Source organism: Chiloscyllium punctatum, chromosome 8 (genome assembly GCF_047496795.1).
Source record: "Chiloscyllium punctatum isolate Juve2018m chromosome 8, sChiPun1.3, whole genome shotgun sequence".
NCBI lineage: Eukaryota > Metazoa > Chordata > Chondrichthyes > Orectolobiformes > Hemiscylliidae > Chiloscyllium > Chiloscyllium punctatum.
Genome location: NC_092746.1, coordinates 128,558,388 through 128,581,159, shown reverse-complemented (window position 1 = coordinate 128,581,159; position 22,772 = coordinate 128,558,388). Strand labels below are relative to the sequence as shown.

At 44.4% G+C, this 22,772-nt stretch overlaps 1 protein-coding gene across 3 annotated transcripts in view; it reads right to left on the bottom strand.

Annotated features, from left to right (window-relative positions):
- Positions 1–15,718: 15,718 nt before the first annotated feature.
- hsf1 (heat shock transcription factor 1) overlaps positions 15,719–22,772 on the bottom strand; it is a 108,740-nt gene continuing 101,686 nt past the window's right edge. For all 3 annotated transcript variants that reach the window (XM_072576469.1, XM_072576468.1, XM_072576470.1), the window contains one exon: positions 15,719–20,488. In XM_072576469.1, coding sequence (XP_072432570.1) covers positions 20,277–20,488 — 212 coding nt within the window. In that variant the 3' untranslated portion in view covers positions 15,719–20,276. The remainder of the gene's footprint in view (positions 20,489–22,772) is intronic.

Sequence of the window (22,772 nt, the reverse complement as noted above, 5' to 3'; positions counted from 1 at the left end):
TTGTTAAGAATCTTTGATAGAAACCAGCAATTTAATTATCCAACATCCCATTGTGAAATATGCAGGCCTCCATATATCACAAATCTGGATGTAGTGTGAGAAGGAAATACTGCCACACATTCCACAAGTGAACAAATGTTACCGCCTTATTTACACTGATTCAGAGAAATTAAGAACAGATGTCCCCAATCCTCTTGAACAAGTACTTTCCTGCATTCTCTGCAGCAAATGTGTCACATCTAAGGCTACACATTTTCTCAGCTCTTAAACTCAATCCCTTGTTAATGAAAACCAAAATACCACACGCCTTCTTAACTACCCTGTCAACTTGGATGGCAACTTTGAGGGAACCGACCATTTCATTTCTTCATCCAAGTCATTTATAAAACCTACAAAGAGCAGAGGCCCAAGAACAGATCCCTGTGGGACACCGCTGGTCACCGAGCACCAGGCAGAATACGTTCCATCCACTACCACTCGCTGTCTTCTTTTGGCCAGCCAAATCTCCCTGTATCCCATACCTCCTAACTTTCTGAATGAAGCTACCTTTGGGAGCCTTATCAAATGCTTGACTGAAATCCATATGCACTACAGCCACTGCTCGACCTTTGTCAACTTGTCTCGTCACATCCTCAAAGAACTCAATAAAACTTGTGAGGCATGACCTGCCCCTCACAAAGCCATGCTGATTCTCTTTAATCAAACTATGTTTTTCCAAATAGTCATCACTCCTATCTCTCAGAATCCTTTCCAGTACCTTGCTTACCACAGACATAAGACTGACTAGTCTGTAATTCCCAGGGATTTCCCTATTCCCTTTCTTGAACAGAGGAACAACATTCACATCCCTCCAATCAGCCAGTACAACTCCATGGAGAATGAGGATGCAAAGAACATCGCCAGAGGTGCATCAATTTCATTCCTCGCTTCCCGTAGTAACCTTGGATATATCTGGTCCGGCCCTGGTGACTTATCTATCTTGATGCTTCCCAGAATTTCCAGCACATCCACTTCCTTAATATCAATCTATTCAGGCCTATTAACCTTGTCCACAGTGTTCTCGCTATCAACAAGGTCCATCTCTCTCGTGAATACTGAATCAAAAAACTCATTTAAGGGCTCCCCTGCCTCTTCAGACTCCAGGCACAAGTTCTCTCCACTATCCCTGATCGGTCTTTTAGACAGGCCTTTTCCTATTTTCAGTCCACAATCAAAAATATAGGAACATAAATAGACATGGGCTTGAAACTCAGGAAATAGATTTTGTTCTTCAGGATATTCTCTCCCTCCCAGTATTGGAATTCCTCTTTAATCTATCCTATCATGCCTCCTCCTTCATTCCTTCCTTCCCTATCTTTCCTTGACATGGAATATTTAACACCCATCAATGTTTAACGCCCTGTCTTTGGGACAGATGACATCTCTTAGAGAGATGGCCAAGAATAGTTGAATGGCTTCTTTCTGTGCTGTAATTCAGGAATCGGATTGGAGAGCCTGGTGACTGGAATTCCAGTCCGCATCCTGGCTTCCTGATCCATCCGACAGGTGTAGAGCAGGGGGCTCTCATGATCCCAAGGGGCTTGCTTTGAAAGAGAACAGATTAAAATGGAAACCCACTCATCCCCCTGGGAAACAATGGAGTAGTGGTCATGTCATCGGACAAATAATCCAGAAAACGCATGGACATCTTCCTGGGAGTAACCAAGGATGGGGAATGGGGAAAGAACCTGGAAAGGGGATGAAGAGGCTTTGAAGAGACTTGATGGGCTGACGAGCAGTATTTCTAAGCTGCGAGATGTTACGGAACTAATGTCTGATATTCCTCTTCTCTTTCTGGCTGCTCACAGATGGTGAATGAAGCAGTAACATTTGGAAGAGTAAGTCATTTGTTTTAATTGGGGAATATAAATGAATTGTAGGGCCTTTAACAAGCTTAACAAGGGATAGGAAGTGGAGTCCATCAGACAAAATTAAGGACTGCACATACTGGAGATTGGAGTCAAGATTAGAGTGGTGCTGGAAAAGTATAGCAGGTCAGGCAGCATCCGAGGAGCAGGAAAATCTTTCTTGTTGATGATTCGGGCAAAAGCCCTTCATCAGGAATGAAGGCAGGGAGCCTCCGGGGTGGGGAGATAAATGGAAGGGGGATGGGGCTTGGGAGAAGGTAGCCAAGAGTACAATAGGTAGATGGAGGTGGGGATGAAGGTGATAGGTCAGAGGGGAGGGTGGAGTGGATATGTGGGAAGGAAGATTGGCAGGTAGGACAGGTCATGAGGATGGTGCTGAGCTGCACCTCGGATACTGCCTGACCTGCTGTGCTTTTCCAGCACCACTCTAATCTAGACGAGTGGAGTCCATCAGCAAGGTTTGACAGATTGCTCAAGATTTCAAGTTCTGTTGATTGGAGGAAGATTGAGGGAGTGAGAAGTGTAAAAAAAAACGAGGCTTCAAGGATTATGGGGGAAAAGGCAAGAATGCGGAGCTGAGAATCACTGCATGGTGAAGCAGACTTGATGGGCTGAATGGCCAACTTCAGTTCATATACTGGATTAGTGGTGCTGGAAGAGCACAGCAGTTCAGGCAGCATCCAACGAGCAGCGAAATCGACGTTTCGGGCAAAAGCCCTTCATCAGGGATCAGTTCATATGTCTTATGACTAAAGAGGAAGCAAGGATCGAAGGACTGAGGGGGACAGCATGATCGAGGAGGTTCGGGAGGCTGGAGGATTAAACATCGAACTGATTGACATGTTTCAGAAAGTGAAGAGCTGATGGAGGTCCTATCATTCAGTGGAGACTGTCTCCAGCTCTGAGCCAGAAACTGCAGGTTTCAAGCCCCAGGCCAGGGATGTCTATAACACGGTTCAATAGGTAATGTAGCCCTAGGCCAAGGTTCAATGGGTAATGAAGCAAAACAGAGATAACATTGGATCCTCAGACTACAACACACACATGAATGTGCAAAAGTAAGGCCTTGGGTAGTGTCGTAGAACAGACAGGCCTAGGGGTCCAGGTAGATGATTCTTTGAAATTTGTCACAGTGCGGTTAAGAAGGCATTTCGCGTGCTTGCCTTCAGTACTCAGACCTGTCAGTATAGGAGTTGGAATGTCATGTTGAGGTTGTACAGGACATTAGTGAGATCTCTTCTGGAGTACTGTGTCCAGTTCTAGTCACACTGTTAATCGGAAGGATTTTATTAAGTTGGAAGGTTTGAGAAAAGATTTACCAGGATGTTGCTGGGAATAGAGAGTTTGAGTTATAAGGAGAAGCTGAATAGACTGGGACTTTTTTCACTGGAGTGCAGGTGGGTGAGGGGTAACATTATAGAGTTTTATAAAATCATGAGGGGCATAGGTAAGGTAATGGCGGGTGTCTTTTCCCTAGGGTGGGCGATTTCAAGACTAGAGGGAACATTTCCAAGGAGACAAAAGAAAGATTTAAGAAGACATGAGGAGCAACATTTTTACACAGAGAGTGGTTTGTGTGGAATGAGCTTCCAGAGGAAGTGATGGATGTGGGTATCGTTACAATGTTTAAAAGCATTTGGATAAGAATAAGAATATGAAAAGTTTGGGTGGATATGGCTAAAGGCAAGGTAGTTCAGTTTGGGATTATGGTTGGCATGGACTCATTGGACCAAAGGGTCTGTTTCCATGCTGTATGACTCTCTGACTGCTCTAGAGGGAACGCAATAATAGTTTGCGAGACCTGTTTCCAGGTTGGTGGGACTGTCCTATGAAGAGAGTTTGAGCAAACAGCACCTGTAATCGAGAGTTTGCGAGAATGAGAGTTTAACACTGAAAAATCCTTAAAAGGAGAGACAGGGTACCCACATCTACCTGTTTGGGGCATAATTTAAAACAAGGGGAAAGCTACTTGAGATATGGATTAATTTTTTCGCTCAGAGGAACGCGAACCTTTGGAATGGTATACCCCTGAGGACTGTGTCTATGCGTAGATTTACAGATAGATGTCTAAATACCAATGACTTTAATGTGTATTTTTTTAAAAATTCATTTGTGGGATGTGGGCAGTGGCTGGGCCAGCATTTATTGCCTGTACCCAGTTGCCCCCCGCCGAGAAGGTGGGGGTGAGCTGCCTTCTTGAATCGCTGCAGTCCATGTGCTGTGGGTTGACCCACAATACCCTTAGGGAGGGAATTCCAGGATTTTGACCCAGTGATAGTGAAGGAACAGCAATATCTTTCCAAGTCAGGATGGTGAGTGGCTTGCAGGGGAACTTGCAGGGGATAATGTTCCCGTGTATCTGCTGCCCTTGTCCTTCTAGATGGAAGTGCTCGTGGGTTTGGAAGGTGCTGTCTGAGGATCTTTGGTGAGTTTCTGCAGTGCATCTTGTAGATGGTACACACTGCTGTTACTGAGCGTCGATGGTGGATGCTTGTGGATGTGGTGTTAATCAAGCAGGAGGGACTTGAGGCAAAAGGCATTGAAGCGGATGATCGAACATTATTGTATTGAATGGTGGAGTAGACTGAGGAGACTGAATATGTTACTCCTGCTCCTATGTTCATACAGAATCCTACAATCAGCTATTAAGTCACCTCTCAAGCTTCTGTTTTCTTTAAGTGTAGATCTATTTTTGTCATGGCTGAGGATAATCCCATTCCACTTCCACTCTTGTTGAATAGTCAGTGCTGATTGGCATTTTCTCCAAATCAGAGGTGTAGCAATGGGTACCCGCATGGGTCCTAGCTATCCTGCCTTTTCATGGGGCATGTGGAACATTTCTTGTTCCAGGCCTACCCGGGCCCCTTCCCACAACTGCTTTATTAGTACATGCCTACCCTGATTGGTCATCTTCTGTGCAGTAAATTCTCCTGTTTCAGTAAGTGAATCTGGGAGGTCAAAGTGAGCAGAGTATGGATTTGGCTCAGGTCCCACAAATATGTCTCTTGTTCTTACTTCAGGTGGAAGTGTCTGAGATTACTGCTGTGAATCTGAGACACGTGCTGTCGCTGGGAACTGCTTTCAAAGACTTCAGCCTGCCCAAAGTCTACGCTAATGAGAATCACCATTGAACCAACACCACTTCATCTCTGTACACCACATAACTGCACACACAGGCACACCTCTGTGCAGACAGAAAGGGGAAATAAACACCGACTGTAATCGAGATAAATACACACACACCCAAGTCAATGGAGAAAAAAAGAGGGAACGAGGTGGGGTGGGGTGGGGGAGGAGAGAGAGAGAGAGAGAGAGAGAGAGAGAGAGAGAGAGAGAGAATAGAAAGTAAAAGACAGATACATTCACAGTCACATGCACACAGCCTCAAAGGGAAACAGGAACATTGAAACCCAGTGATATCCTCCTGAGCCACTGTTACCTTATCAAAGTAATCTGGAGGATGTTCTGGCAATAGTTAACACTGTGTCTACACGTTTGTGTGTGTATAAAGTTACAACACAATAACAGACCTTGTAACTGCTGTGATTTGATTTAGCTGAGATTGACTTCTCTATTAGATGCTTTGTAACTTGCAAACAATGTTGCTGTCACAACCTTCATGGGAATAATTGCTCGTTAAATAAACTGGAGCATTTCCACCATTTCAACAAAATTGCATTGCTTGAAATTGTAATAACTGTATAGCTGTTTCCTGAATACTTTCCATCTGTCAGCCTGTGACATCTGCTTCTCAATAAAAGGTCTATCGTGAATTCAATTGTTGGCTTCCAGGGAACGTGTTTATATTGTTATTACTGCCCATGAAGGCACTCGCCCTCACGAGAACTGTCCACCCCACCCACACCCTCACTCATTGGGTTAGTGCTCCATTCCACCTCACTGACCCTCATCGGGACAGAACCCCCCCACCTCCCTGCCAATGACCCTCACTGCAACAGTGCCCCCTCCCCCAGCCCACCGCTGACTGTCACTGGGAACAATGCCCCCCACCTCCTGGAACCTCACTGACAGTGCCTGGCCTACTTACTGCTTCCAGCACTTTCTTTAAGTTTGAATTAGAACTGATGATGTTTGGGTTTCTGAGGGTAATGCTGGATTTTCTGATAAAGAGTTTGAGTGAGTTGAATTATATCAATCATTAGACCAGTAACAGGAGTAGGCCATTCAGCCCCTCAAGCTTGTTCCACCATTCAAGAGGATCATGGTTGATCTGAAATTCCTCACGTTCACCTTCCAGCCCTTTCCCCATATCCCTTGATTCCCCGACTGATCAGGAATCTATTAGTCTCAACCTTAAATGGACACAACGACTCTGCCCCACAGCTCTCTGTGCCAAGGAGTTCCAAACTCTCTGCATTTATGGCCCAGAAAATTCACTCGAGGGAGGGGAAAGACTTCCACCTAAAACCCACCCTTCGATGCCCTCATTCAGATCATTTATAAAAATGACAAACAGCAGTGACCCCAAAACAGATCCTTGTGGTACCCCACTAGTAACTGAACTCCAGGATGAATATTTCCCATCAACCACCACTCTCTGTCTTCTTTCAGCTAGCTAATTTCTGATCCAAACTGCTAAATCGCCCTCAATCCCATGCCTCCATATGTTGTGCAATAACCTACCATGGGGAACCTTATCAAACACTTTACTGAAATCCATATACATCACATCAACCACTGCTGCCTCACAGCACCAGAGACCTGGGTTCAATTCCCGCCTCAGGCGACTGACTGTGTGGAGTTTGCACGTTCTCCCCGCGTCTGCGTGGGTTTCCTCCGGGTGCTCCGGTTTCCTCCCACACTCCAAAGATGTGCAGGTCAGGTGAATTGGCCATGCTAAATTGCCCGTAGTGTTAGGTAAGGGGTTGATATGGATGTAGGGGTATGGGTGGGTTACGCTTCGGCGGGGCGGTGTGGACTTGTTGGGCCGAAGGGCCTGTTTCCACACTGTAAGTAATCTAATCTATTCTAATCTAATCATTTACCCATCTGTTTGGTCACCTTCTCAAAGAACTCAATAAGGTTTGTGAGGCACAACCTATCCTTCACAAAACTGTGTTGACTATCCCTAATCAATTTATTCCTTTGTGGATGATTATAAATCCTATCCCTTATAACCCTTTCCAACATTTTACTCATAACTGAAGGCTCACTGGTCTATAATTACCAGTCTCGTCTCCCCTTGTCTCTTCTCCCCTTCTTGAACAAGGGAACAAAATTTGCTAATCTCTAGTCTTCTCGCACTGTTCCTGTAGGCAATGACGACATAAAGATCAAAGCCAAAGGCTCCGCAATCTCCTCCCTGGCTTCCTAGAGAATTCTAGGATAAATCCCATCTGGCTCAGGGGACTTACCTATTTTTTACACTCTCCAGAATTGCTAACACCTCCTCCTTGTGAACCTCAATCCCTTCTTGTCTTGTAGCCTGTATCTCAGTATTCTCCTCGACAATATTGCCTTTTTCCAGTGTGAATACTGACGAAAAATATTCATTTAACGCTTCCCCTATCTTCTCTGACTCCATGCACAACTTCCCACTACTGTCTTTGATTGGCCCTAATCTTACTCTAGTCATTCTTTTATTCCAGATATAGCTGTAGAAAGCCTTAGAGTTTCCTTGATCCTTTCTGCCAACAACTTCTCATGTCCCCTCCTGGCTCTTCTTAGCTCTCTGTTTAGGTCTTTCCTGGCTAACTTGTAATTCTCCCAAGTGCCCTAACTGAGCCTTCACATCTCATCCTAACAGCCGCCTTCTTCCTCTTGACAAGAGATTCAACTTCTTTGGTAGACCACGACTCCCTTGCTTGACAACCTACTCCATGTCTGACCGGTACATACTGATCAAGGACTCGCAGTAACTGTTCCTTGAATAAGCTTCACATTTCAATTGTGCCAATCCCCTGCAGTTTTCTTCCCCATCCTAAATCTTGCCTAATCACATTGTAATTACCTTTCCCCAGTTAAAACTCTTGCCTTTGGTATATAGCTATCCCTTTCCATTGTTAAACAAAACCGAATTATGGTCCTGTCACCAAAGTGCTCACCTACCCAAATCTAACACCTGGCTGGGTTCATTACCCAGTATCAAATCCAATGTGGCTTTGCCCATTGTTGACCTGTCTACATACTGTGTCAGGAAACCCTCCTGCACACATTGGACAATAACTGATCCATCGAAAGTTCTTAAACTATATTATTCCTCGTCAATATTTAAGTTCCCCATAACAACTACCCTGTCAATCTCGCTCCTATCGAGAGTAATTTTGCCATTCTTTCTCTACATCTCTGGAACTATTCGGAGGCCGACAGAAAACTCCCAACAGGTGACCTCTCCTTTCCTGTTTCTAACCTCAGCCCATACTACCTCAGTAGATGAGTCCCCAAACATCCTTTCTGCAAATGTAATACTGTCCGTGACTAACAATGCCACACCCCCCACCTCTTTTACCTTCATCTCTATTCTTGCTGAAACACCTGAGTCCCAGAACCTGCAATAACCATTCCTGTCCCTGCTCTACCCATGACTCTGAAACGGCCACAACATCAAAATCCCAGGTACCGACCTATGCTGCAAGTTCGCCCACCTTATTCTGGATGCTCCCGATGTTGAAGTAGACACACTTCAAACCAACTTCTTGCTTGCCGGTGCCCTCTTGCAACCTTGAAACATTATTTCTGATGTCACTACTCCCCCCATCCCCTCCCCAACTTGACCTACAATTTAGGTTCCCACCCCCCTGCTGAATTAGTTTAAACCCACCTGAAGAGCATTGGAATATTTCCCCCAGGATATTGGTATCCCTCTGGTTCAGGTGTAGACCATCCGGTTTGTAAAGGCCCCACCTGCCCCAGAAAGAGCCTAATTATCCAGGAATCTAAAACCCTCCCTCTTGCAACATCCCTGTAGCCATGTGTTCAACTCCTCTCTCTCTATTCCTTGCCTCACTATCACGTGGCACGGGCAACAAACCAGAGATAACAACTGTTTTTTTCTGGCTCTAAGCTTCCACCATAACTCCCTGAATTTCTCCCTTAAATCCCCATCTCTATTCCTACCTATGTCGTCAGTGCCTATGTGGACCATGACTTGGGGCTGCTCCTCTTCCCCCTCAAGGATCCCAAAAACACAGTCTGAGACATCACAAACTCTAGCACCTGGGAGGCAACGCACCAATCACAAGTCTCTCTCATTCCCACAGAACCTTCTCTCTGTCCCCCTAACTATGGAGTCCCCAATGACTAATGCTCTGCTCCTCTTCCCGCTTCCTTTCTGAGCTAGACAGTCTCTGTGCCAGAGACCCGTACCCCATGGCTTACCCCTGGTAAGTCCGCGCCCCTCCTCCACCTCCAAAATGGTATACTTGTTGTTGAGGGGAACAGCCACAGGGGATCCCTGCATTGCCTACTGGTTCCCTTTCCGTCCCCTGATGGTAACCCATCTACCTTTTTCCTGTACCTGAGGTGTGACTATCTCCCTGTAACTCCTCTCAATAACCCCTCCACCACCCGAGTGACCTGATGTCCATCCAGCTCCAGTTCCCTAACATGGCTTTCAAGGAGCCCGGGTTGGGTGCACTTCCTGAAGATGAAGTCAGTGGCGACACTAATGGTGACCCCTACCTCCCACATTCTGCAGGAGGAACATTTAACTGCCCTACCATTCATTCCCACTCTTCTGAATTCCCAGTGAGACTATGGAAAACTAAAAAAAAACTAGTCACCTTACCAATTGGGCACACAGAACCTTTTTTTTTGGTTACAGGAAGAGGATGGGTGGGAGACATGACCAGAGTAGTGTTTCGGGTAAAGCAACCACCCGAATATGTTACCTCATTTACCCAGCAGTCCTGTGTTCACTCCTGCTCAGCGTGCGCTCCACCTATATATCAGTTAAATTTTTATACTTTTAAATTTACCTTCCCATCAAGCCCCTGGTCCTTGCTATTGCTCCTCCCATTTCAAATGCCACCAAGAAAATGAAGACCGCTGAACACATGCCTATGGCGTGTTAGTTTTTATTGGTCGAAGAATTGAGTTTCAGAGCCCCGAGGTCATGCTGCAGCTGTACAAAACTCTGGTGTGGCCACACTTGAAGTACTGCCAATTATAGGTCGGACGTGGAAGGGTGCTGAGGTTTACTAGGATGTTGCCTGTCATGGAGGGAAAATCTTATGAGGAAAGGCTGAGGGACTTGACACTGTTTTCATTAGAAAGAAGGTTGAGAGGTGACTTAATTGAGATATACAAGATACTCAGAGGGCTACATAGGGTGGACAGTGAGAGCCCCTTTCCTTGGATGGCGATGGCTAGCACGAGGGGACATAGCTTCAAATTGAGGGGTGATAGATATAGGACAGATGTCAGAGGTAGTTCCTTTACTCAAGAGTAGTAGGGGCGTGGAACGCACTGCCTGCAACCGTAGTAGACTCGCCAACCTCAAGAGCGTTTAAATGGTCATTGGATAAACATATGGATGGTAATGGAATCATGTAGGTTAGATGAGCTTCCGACTGGTTTCACAGGTTGGCGCAACATCAAGGGCCAAAGGACCTGTACTGTGCTGTAATGTTCCATGTTCTAATCAGCTCATGACACACAAGGCACATCTTGGCTTCAATGGGAATAAGGAAACGGAGATACGAAAGCGGTGATGACTTGCTCCCCCATGTTTCATATCATCTGACAGGCAACAAGTTTAGGAGAAAGTGAGGACTGCAGATGCTGGAGATCAGAGCTGAAAATGTGTTGCTGGAAAAGCGAAGCAGGTCAGGCAGCATCCAAGGAGCAGGAGAATCGACATTTCGGGTATGAAGAGGGGCTCATGCCCGAAACGTCAATTCTCCTGCTCCTTGGATGCTGCCTGACCTGCTGCGCTTTTTCAGGCAACAAGTTTACCCCATCTGACAAAGTGAGCACTGTGTCACTGCGAGTCTCGAGTGTGCTAATCTGACTGCACTTGGAATAGCTCTGTACATTTACTGTCAAATCACAACACCAACAGCATTGAGGGACGATGGTAGTCATGATATGGAGATGCTGGTGTTGGACTGGGGTGTACAAAGTTAAAAATTACACAACACCAGGTTATAGTCCAACAGGTTTAATTGGAAGCACTAGCTTTCGGAGCACTGCTCCTTCATCAGATCCTTCAACCACCTGTTGAAGGAGCAGCATTCCGAATCCATGATTAAGAAAGTGAATGCAATGTTGTCATTTATCTCAAGAGGGTTGGAATATAAAAGCAGAGAAGTGCCACCGAGACTTTATAAAGTTCTGGTTAGGCCCCATTTGGAGTACTGTGTCCAGTTTTGTGCCCCACAGCTCAGGAGAGACATAGCTCAGGAGTGCCGCTCAGTGGGCGGCACGGTGGCACAGTGGCTAGCACTGCTGCCTCACAGCGCCAGAGATTCGGGTTCAATTCCCACCTCAGGCGACTCTCTGTGTGGAGTTTGCACGTTTCCTCCGGGTGCTCCGGTTTCCTCCCACACTCCAAAGATGTGCAGGTCAGGTGAATTGGCCATGCTAAATTGCCCGTTGTTAGGTAAGGGGTAGATGTAGGGGTATGGGTGGGTTGCGCTTCGGCAGGTGCAGTGTGGACTTGTTGGGCCGAAGGGCCTGTTTCCACACTGTAAGTAATCTAATAAAGGGCACTGGAGCGTGTCCAGCGGAGATTCACACGGATAATCCCTAGAATGGTAGGTTTAACATACGAGGAACGGCTGAGGATCCTGGGATTGTACTCATTGGAGTTTAGAAGGTTAAGGGGAGATCTAATAGAAACTTACAAGATAATACATGGCTTGGAAAGGGTGGACGCTAGGAAATTGTTTCCGTTAGGCGAGGAGACTAGGACTCGTAGGCACAGCCTTAAAATTAGAGGGGGTCAATTCAGAACAGAAATGCGGAGACATTTCTTCAGCCAGAGAGTGGTGGGCCTGTGGAATTCATTGCCACAGAGTGCAGTGGAGGCCGGGATGCTAAATGTCTTCAAGGCAGAGATTGATAAATTCTTGATGTCACAAGGAATTAAGGGCTACGGGGAGAATGCGGGTAAGTGGAGTTGAAATGCCCATCAGCCATGATTAAATGGCGGAGTGGACTCGATGGGCCAAATGGCCTTACTTCCACTCCTATGTCTTATGATCTTAACATGGTGTTGTGAGATTTTTAGCATTAAGGGAAGCTTTGAAGCTGATTATTCATGTGTTGCCACAACCTCTCCCTTAGTTTCCTTTTAACGACAATCTGAAATTTGTTCTGCTCCTTGTCAAGTCACCAATCAGCACACGTCCTTTCCTGTTCAAAGGCTTGTAGTTTGTGCTTTTATCCCCTGACACTGATTTAAGTGTTTTCTAAACAGTCCTGTTGTATTATAAATGTTGTTACAAAATTTACAAATGAAATTATTTATCAGGTACTCTATTATTATTTCTATTTCAAGTTTCTCGGTAACGCTTCTCTCTCTATCGCTCTCTGATCCTGTTTTGACTAAAATTAAAGAGCCCTTTAAAATTCAAATTAAAACTTGTCCAACTATTAAAAGAACTAGATTCTAGAGGGGCCTTCTCTATGAATCCTTTAATTCGATCATGATATTTCTCGGCCCTTTCACTGTCTCCCTCATGCCTGCCTGAGAGCAGTCGTGCTGGAGTAACAATGATGGTCTCTTCCGTTTGCATAGAAACGGATGGTCGAGTCCTTATTTGGCTAATGCATTTGGCACACGGTGCCGCCGATAGCAACCAGGCGGGGAGGTTATTTTCCCAGTCTCCCACCCAACCGGAAATGTTGGCGCTCGACACAATTGCCAATTTGCCAAAATAAAAGGGGTTTCTAAAATTGACCGAAAGGTCACCAGCCGTCTCTTGTTTTTGCTCTGATCGTATTAGCCGACCTGATGCTCATGCGACAGAAAGAGTAAATTAAAACCATCAGTGGCTACACACTGCTGGATAAAACCACAGGTAAAATCAATGATAAAATCCAAAGGCTTGTAGTTCTGAACATAACTCCTCAGTTCTGATGGATGGAATGGTCAGCAAAGACTAAACTGGTTCTTTCCACCAGGAAACAGGCAGACCGAGGAAGGGTCAATCTAATAGAAATATTTTAATTGGTTAGACAAAGGTATTTTTAGATATGCACTTGCAAGGCAAAGGCATTCATAACTATGGACCAAGTGCTGGAAAATGAGACCCTAGCAGTGCACTGATTTCTTTTGCCCAGTGCAGACTTAATAGGCTGAAGGGCCTTTACCTATACTATAGATTTCTATGACGGTATACTTCCACTTGAGTGACACTCCAAAGATAGCATCATAAATATGAACATTTGTACCTACTGGCAGTCCCTGGGTTGTGGACAGATCCCACTCACAAGTCGAATAATACACCAAGTCAGAATACAATGCACGACAATATACAGGAGTCTTTCATATTTACAGGAAACATTAGTATGTCGTTTTTAAAGTTACAAATGCAATCTCATACATGGGTGTAAGTGCAAGTATTCATAAGTTGGCAGTTTGCAATTCAGGGATCCCTCTGTATAAGGGGTGAAGGTAAACATCTTTACCCATAGAATGATAAGAATGTGGACCTTCCTAAGACGGCAGCAGTTGAGGTGAACAATCTACAGTGAAGAGGAAGAGAAGGATGTGCTAATGCAGCGAAAGGAAGTGGGAGGTGACTTGTGTGGAATGTAAACATCAGCACGGACTCACTGGATTTAACGGCTGCAGCTTTTGTGAACCATATGTTGAATTCAGCATCAAGTTCGTGATTATAAACTGTTAACAATCTTCACCGAAACGTCGATTTTCCTGCTCCTCGGATGCTGCCTGAACTGCTGTGCTCTTCCAGCACCACTAATCCAAAATCTGGTTTCCAGCATCTGCAGTCATTGTTTTTACCAACCTTCAGCATCGCCAACACTGAGAGCTGGCAGTCCAGCAAGTTTAAGAAAATTTATTCATGGGTCAAGTGTCACTGGCGAGGCAGCATTTATTGCCCACAGAGTAGTTAAGAGTCAACCACAGTGCTATGGGTCTGGAGTCACATGTAGGTCAGACCAGGTAAGAATGACAGCTTCTTTCTCTGAAGGACATTAGTGAACCAGATGGGGTTTTCTGACAATTGACAATGGATTCATGGTCATCATTGGGCTCTTATTTCCAGATTTGTATTGAATTCAAATTCATGGCATGACATGCGTCTTCTTGATGGTCCAACCAAAATCTTCACAACTGCTCAACCTTGTAATGATCTCCTTCTGACTTTCTCTATCTAATTGGCAACAAATACCAGCAGTTTCTTTTCCCTGGATTCTGCAGGGAAGGGTTGTGGAACTGAACCCTGGGAGTCAATGAATTAATTAGAGAAATTAATTAGATTACACTGGCCTAGAAATTTACCAGGGCTGCCTCTGTTTGTCAGACCGTCTGTTTAAGCCGCTGGAGAAAATATGCAGTTCACTGAAGCTGCTCAGTGTTAGTTCCAGCTTCCAAAACAATGCAACGGGAAGGCTCAGGTACAACAGAACTCTGAAACCCACTGACGTGAAGGTACTGATGTTGGACTGGTGTGATTTTTAACTTTGTCCATCCAACGCCAGGTTACAGTCCAACAGGTTTATTGGGGAGTACTAGCTTTTGGAGCACTGCTCCGGCATCAGGTAGCTAGTAGAGTAGTAATCTAGGCTTGTTCGATATATCGCATCAGTTGTATACCACTATGATCTTTTGCTATAAATTCTGTATCCTATGATCCTACTCCACAGCTACCTGATGAAGGAGCTGCACTCCAAAAGTTAGTGCTTCCAAATGACCTGACATGGGAGTCATGGAGTGAATGGTCTCTCTGAAACACAGATAAGGGTGGGAAGGGAAATATATCTCTGATAGTGGGGTCTGTTTGTAGGTGGCAGAAGATGACGTGGTATATCCGGAGGTTGGTGAGGTGGAAGGCGAGGACCGGAAGGTTTCCTTTGAGGCCTTGGACAGAGGGGAGGGCAGAGGTGTGGGCACATTTTTGCACTTCTTACAATGGTAGGGGAAGGTGCCGGGAGTGGAGGGCGGGATGGTGGAGGGCATAGAGCTGACAAGGGAATCATCGAGGGAATGGTCTCTACCTCCTTTGGGGTCTTGGACAGAGGTGAGGGGTTAGTCCCTTTGGGATCGCTATACTGTCCCCATCAAACACACCCCAGGTCAGAGACAGTGTGGGGTTAAATATAGAGAAAATCTCCCAACACAGTGTCCCCCATCAAATACTCCCAGGACAGGGACAGCACGGGGTTAGACAGAGTAAATCTCCTTCTATACTGAACATATGCAGGAATAGGAAAGCAGTGGAGTATATTTTTCATTCATCCACAGGATGAGGGCGTCGCAGGCTAAGCAATATTTAACACTCATCCCTTATTGCCCAGAGGGCAGTTAAGAGTCAGCTGTGGGTCTGGAGTCACATGTAGGCCAGACCAGGTAAGTTATCTTCCCTAAAGGACATTAGTGAACCAGATGGGTTTTTCTGACAATGCTCATCATTGTTAAGATTTTTATCCCACATCCAGCAAATTGAAATCTACTACAGTGGGATTTGACCTAATTTCTCCAGATTAGCTCAGATTTTTGGGTTATTAATTTAGTAAAAAAAAACCAATATCCTTTCAATAATTTACTGCACGAGTTTAGCCATCAAAAAGTAATAATCCAAAATCAAAAGAAGGAAGAATTTTGAGCAGTGTATTTAGTATTTTCTCTTTATATGGATATAGGTGCTGTAACCATTCGATACTTCTATACAATCTTTTTTATTATGGCATTAAACAGCAGCATTTACAATTTATTTACATTTGAAAGCCCCTTCAGTCACTTGGCAACTTTGGACATTGACTGGTTAAATACAAGAATAAGTGCACTGTGCCTGTCTGATACACACAGCTGCCAATTGTCTATCGACAGTTTTACAATGTCGCATTTTAACAACACGGGGGTGTGCATGCTTTGCAGCATGTCGGGCGTCACTCATTTGCAAAACTGCTGATACCGCTGATACTTAACACGCAGCGGTGCTCTCTTCCACCAACAGTTACCATTTTTGTTTAAAACATTCAGAAGGGCAGCTATGATACTTAAAATGTATAAAATAAAACCAACTCATACCCAAACATGTTCAAACAGGGAAAGGATGCCAAGACCCTTTTGTTGTTGAACAGGGAAGCATTCAGACAATGACACATGTTATTCAATGTCCAGGTCCACTCCTGAATATTAAAGCTGCCGAGGGGTTTCAGAGTGGATTGTACAAGTGATAGGGTGAAGAGGCATCGAAGTGAGGAAGCAAGGGTATGCACACTTCAGTTTAGAAATCAGTCAGTTCATATTTCTCATTCCTCCCATTCCGCCATTCTCATACTATCAGGAAGACTAGAGGGAGGCAGGGGCCAACTCACTCAAGCTGCTAACATTCAGCATTTAAAGCCAGAGGCTGCTCAAAGTGTTTGGACCTCAAGGATCCTTGAAGGCTCTTTCAAAATTACCCTACAAACTCACGATCACTTCCATCGAGAAGATACACGTGAACACCACCCACTGAAAGTTCCCCTCCAAGCCATTCACCATCCTGACATGGAAATATATTGCTAATCCTAAATCCTGGAATTCCCTCCCTAACCATATTGTGGGTCTACCGACAGCATGTGGACCGCGGTAGTTCAAGAAGGCAGCCACCACCACCATCTTAAGGACAACTAAGAATGGGCAATAAATGCTGGCCCAGCCAGCGACACCCACATCCCCTCAATGAATAAAAACACAACACAGAAACAGCAGCTCCCAGACAGACAGCGAATCGTTCCTGCAAGCTGCAATCAACACTCTGAGCAGGTATGAGTCCTACTCCTGATTACTACCCAGTAACAACCCACCTTCCCTCTTCCAGACTGTATCTGCAATTCCTGTGTGGAACTATGATATCCCTCATCCTCAAATAACCATACTATCACTACCCATGTCAGCTCACCGGCATTTATAAAGATCAGGGAAAGACAAAAAAAAAGTCGCTTAAAATTAAACCTCTTCTCAAGGTAAGGGAGACTAAAACAGATCAGTCCAAGAGTTGGGTTGTCAATACTGAAGTGCAAGGAAGACTTTAGCCTCAAGGCTATAGATTCAGGCCAGTAGGCCTGATGGCAGACTCTTGCCCGGTATGAATGCCCATTGCAATTGGTTTCCAGCAGCATTTAGTCCACTTTGTCCCCTGGGTTCAGTACCAGAGTCAGCCTGAGTGACTGCATCAGTTTAAAGAAAGAGGGACGGGAATTTCGAAGACATCTTTCTCAACCCTCAGGATACCAGCAAATGACTAACTTTTAAAGTGTAGTCGTGACTGCAATATAGGAACTGTTACATACGATTAGCACACAGCAAGATCCCACAAACAGCAACAAAGTCACAACTAAATAATGCTTTTGCATTATTCATTAAGAGATAAATATTGGTCAGGGCACTAGGATAATCTCACTGCTTGCCTCTGAATAACTGTCCTGACATCTTTTAGGTTTACCTCCAACAGTGCTGTAGTACCTCAGCAATGCACTAGGGCATTAGCCTCGATTTTTGGAGTCTCGAGTCTCCGCAGCCTCCTGACACTCAGGGAAGTGTGTGCTGGTCAAAGAACAGTGGCTTATATTAATGCACAGAACTGGCTGGGAATTGACTGCAGCAAAGTGAAGCCATCACTACTTTGGTCAAGTTGAATGTGCACTGGCAGAATTTCGTTTCCCATCGTATCCCTATTCTGCTTTCCTTCAGCGTTATTATTGTGGCTTTAGAATCAAATTCCCAGAGTCAGGAATCCACAAGGTGACTGCATCTATTGTCTCCCAAAACAGATGAAACATCAACAATAACTTCCTTCTAAACATCCCCATTCTCAATCCAACTGATGACAGACCAGAGAAGAGTTTTTACATCACGGATCAGGCAACATCCATGAATAATCAAACTCATAAAAGCAGGGAACTGCTCTGATGTCTTTGAGGTCAGAAATAGAACACTGGCACAATCATTTGATAAGACCCAGAAAGCGGAGGCTGAAACCTTGGTCAACACACTGATGCAGTACTGAGGGAGAGCTGCACTGTTGGAGGGTCAGTGCTGAGCAAGCGCTGCACTATAGTTAGGAAGGCAAATGCAATGTTGGCATTCATTTTCAGGGCGAGAATACAAGAGCAGAGATGTACTGCTGAGGGTGTATAAGGCTCTGGTCAGACTGCATTTGGAAGCTTGAGAGCAGTTTTGGACCCTGCATCTAAGGAAGGATGTACTGGCGTTGGAGGGGGTCCAGAGGAGGTTCACAAGAATGATCCCCAGGTTTGTCATATGAGGAGCGGTTGACAACTCTGGGTCTGCTCATAATAGAATTTAGAAGGATGAGGGTATCTTTCGTAGTAGTGGATAGAGTAGACATGGTGAAAATGTTGTTACTAACAGAAAAGACTAGGACCTGAGGGCACAGTGTCAGAATGCAGGGACAATCCTTTTGAACTGAGAAAAGTCGTTTCTTCAGCAAGAGGGTGGTTAACCTGTGAAATTTATTGCCACAGAAGGCTGTGGAGGCCAAGTCATTGAGCCTTTATAAGACAGAGATAGATAGGTTCTTGAAGAAGATCGGTGCAACATCGAGAGCCAAAGAGCCTGTACTGTGCTGTAATTCTCTATGTTCTAAGGCAGGAGAATGGGATACGACTTTATTCCTTGGAACGTAGGAGAATGAGGGGTGATCTTATAGAGGTATATTAAATCATGAACGACATTGCTAAGATGAATGCAGAGGGATGGGGATCTGAAAACCAGAGAACACAGGTTTAAGGTGAGCGGGGAAAGATTTAGGAAGGACCTGAGGGGCAACTTCTTCACACAGAGTTGTGCATATATGGAATGGGCTGCCAGACAAGGTGCAATAGCAACATTTTAAAAACATTTGGATAGGTACATGGATGGGAAGGGTTTAAGTAGGATATGGACCAAATGCGGGCAATTGGAAGTAGCTGAGTGGGCACCAGGGTCAACATGGACCAATTTGGCTGAAGGGTCTGTTTCTATGCTGTATTACTCTTTGACTCCACGGGGTTTGGAAACATTCCAGCCATGATTGAATGATGGAGAGATTCAATGGGCTGAATGGCCTAATTCTGCTCTTACATCTTATGGATTACTGATATGGTCTCTTTTAGGTTTTGAGACCTTATCTGCCCCAGAGCAATTTTGGTGGATGGAATGGACACACAGAAGAGAGAAATGCTGCTGTGATAATTGGGGAAGCCCTGACTTCCTCTGAAAAATGGGCCCTTCCTCTTAAAAAAAAGAGGCTCACCTACGACTACCTGAGCAGGTTGATGCATGCCTCACCTCTGCTTTCTCAGGACTGCACGAGCACGTCAGCTGAGATTGTGGGCCCCAAGACCAACCACACAGCAGTTACATTAATGGCAAGGTTCCACTGCTCTCGCATTGAAACAACCCATCACCAGCACTGGAAAGAAGGAATCAGCGAATTGAGTTTGTCTTCAATGTGAATACGTGAATTACAAGTGAGAGAATGAGAGCACATGGATTATACTCATCTGTCAAAACAGCAATCCTTTTCCCTACATTCCAATTTCTGATCCTTCGTGAAACTATTTTGTAAGCTTCCAAAATATAGTGCATAAAAAAATAAACCTCCTTTCTACCACATCATTGCAGGCTTTACAGTACAAGCTAGAATATTAACTTTTTTTAAAAAACCTTTTTTTTAATACGAATCAAAAATACATCTTCACTTATCAGCAACTGGATTAAAGTGTAAATATACAAAAACAAGGACATTGGAGGCGGGGCAGGGAAGGGTGGAGAGTAGGGACAACACAAAACAGAAATTAACATAATATAACGATATCTCTTTACTCAGAGAAAAGTGATAGTGGTTTCTAAATCTTCCTCCAACAGAACTTGTTATTAGGGCAATAGAGTCTAACTGCTCTTTGTCGCTTTAAGAGGGAGAATCAAGATTAAGAAAATTGCTGTCTGCAATCAATGATCTTGTCCTTAATCAATGATGTTGGGACTTAACAGGAGAAGGATCCCTATGATACACTTCCCTGTGATTGAACCCAGGCTGTTCTCTACTTGCAATAAGAGTTTATCAGGCTAGAAATGCAAACTGGTTAAAATAAAATATTTAAAGATACAGTTTCACTCTCTCATCCTGTGTTCTCTCCTGCAGCAGAAAGCCGTCCCCTGAACAAACAGTCCAGCGTTTGGAGCATGGTTGGGTGGAGGAAAGCAGGGGGAAGGCTCTCCTGCAGTTAGGAGACGGGTGGATCCTTTGTGTGTGACAGGTTGCTGCTTGATAGGAGGGACAGTGGGTCATCATCTGTGGGATCCAGGTTTAAGTTGTCTTCAGGCTGAAAGTACGGAGAATCTCCAAGCTCAAATAAAACCGGGAGGTCCCCTGTATCACTGGTGTTGGTGTCTACCATTAGTAGAGGTGGGGCATTGTACTGGACAACTTGCTTTCCTAAACGAGAGAGGAGACATACAAGTTATTCAATTGTGCAGTGCAACTGAGGATATGAACAGAATGGGATTTGGACATAGGTCACACAATCCACAGATACAAGGTTCACTTTCCAATTGGACTCAGCAGATCTCAGCTGTGGGCTCATTATAGAATTGTTTGTTCTTAAAGCATATCTTTACACACACTTCTTTCTTCTTTGGGAAAAAGCAGGATAGGTCAGCAGGATTCTCCTGGCATGCTGATTATTTGCCCAATCAATAAAGTGATAAGCAGTCCATTTTGGCAAACAAGTCCTGGTGTTGGACATGAAGCCAAGCTTCTGACCGATTGATAGAGATACTGTCACTACGTCACAAGACATTGTGTTGAAATCAGTGCAGCTGGACGAGGGAGAGGGTCATCATTCTGCAAGCAAGCATGTCAGGATTCTAATGCTCAGTTCCTGCTGTAGTGGTAATGATTATGCCACTGGCTTGGACTAGCAATCAGAGAGACAAGTTTAAATTTCACAATGGGAGTTGGTGAACATGAAATACAATTGATGCATATGTAATAAAAAGCTCGTAAATAAGAAATATAAACTGCAGGAGGCCAACCAGCCCCTCATGTTTGTTTTCAGTGAGATCATGGTTAATCTGCTACTCCAACACCATTTTTCTGCACTATTCCCATCTCCCTTGATATAAATGGAACAAGAACAAGGGGGCACAGATTTAAAACAGGTCTGTGAAGGAAATAAACATGATGCAAGAAGAAGCTTTTACACACACCGAATGGTTCAGGTATGGAATACACTGCCTGGGAATGTGGTAAAGATGGGGTCAATCAAGGCATTCCAAAGGACAGTATTTAAATTCAAGTAATGTGCAGAGTTACAAGAAATGAGCTGCAGAATGGCACTAAGTCATGAAGCTTGTTCAGAGAGCTAGTCTAAGCCCAATGGGTTGAGTGGCCTCCTTCTGCACTATAACATTTCTGTGATATCTTTGATACATAGAAATCTATCCGTCTCAGTCTTGAACATGCCGAACAGGTTAGCCTCTACAGCCCTCTTGGGAAGAATTCAAAAGATTCCTCACCAAGTGAAGAGATTCCTTCTAATCTTAATTGTAAGTGGCCTGTCTTTATTCTAAGACTTGTCCGCTGGCTCGCACAGCTCAATCTGCATTCACCCAGTGTCTAGCCTGAATGAATTTTGTATCTTTGAATGAGATCACTTCTCCTTCTTCTAAACCCCATAGAATATAGGCCCAGTCTCTTTAATTTTTCCTCACATGACAATCCTTCTGTTATCTTTAAACAGTTGTATGGAAGAACAGGACTTGTACATAGTTGCAAAGAAAAAGACATTTTATTGAGGCTTTTCATCTTGAACAAATCAGGACAATTCATAAGAGCACCATTTCAAGGGCAAAGCCAATACTTACACTACATGAAAGGAGAACTCTGATTGGGAAAGACATTACCATGGAAAATACAACCATTCAACAGGTACCTGCCAGGCTTGGTTTCCATTTTAAACCAAGCAGGTAGACTCTGATGGGTAAAGGCAATGAACCAGTGAATGGCTGTCACCTGTTGTGTCAAGTTGGTGTAGTGTGCGTATATGTTCTTTCTGTCTGTAATGGACAGGGCCCTCACGTAAAACAGATCATGGCTGGCATTCTACAAGAGTTACACTTGCCTCACCATCCACAAACCTATCAATGTCAAACACAAATCTGCTGAACAATCGAGTTGCCATGAACCTCCGGGGTAGCAATTTCCAAAAGGTTCACAGCCATGAATAAGAGACTCTCTCATCTCAGTTCTAAATGGTTGTGTTCTTCTCCTGAGCATGTTACCCTCGATCTGAACTCCCCAATCAAGGGAAATATTCTCCGAGTTTCTATCCTGTCAAGACCTTTAATGTTCTATGTTTCATTAAGATCACCTTCCAATCAGCTCCAGGCCCATTCTATTTGCTTACGTTGATGTCAAAACAATAATCTCCTTGGAGGGTTGGAAGAGGGGTTACAAAGACATTTTAAGGAGAAAATTGAGAACATAATAGAAAACCAGCACACTTGCCTTTTAGTTAGGCATTTGTGGAGTGGAACAGTAAGTCTATCAATTTATATCTCTATTGCTCTGAATATAAATGGAAATTGGCAAGATCAATGATACAACATTTCTGACTAAATCTGCAATATTTGAAGCTGAGCAGGGAGTTCCATTGGTGAACCTGTAAAGGTTAAAACATAGAACATAGAACAATACAGCACAGAACAGGCCCTTCGGC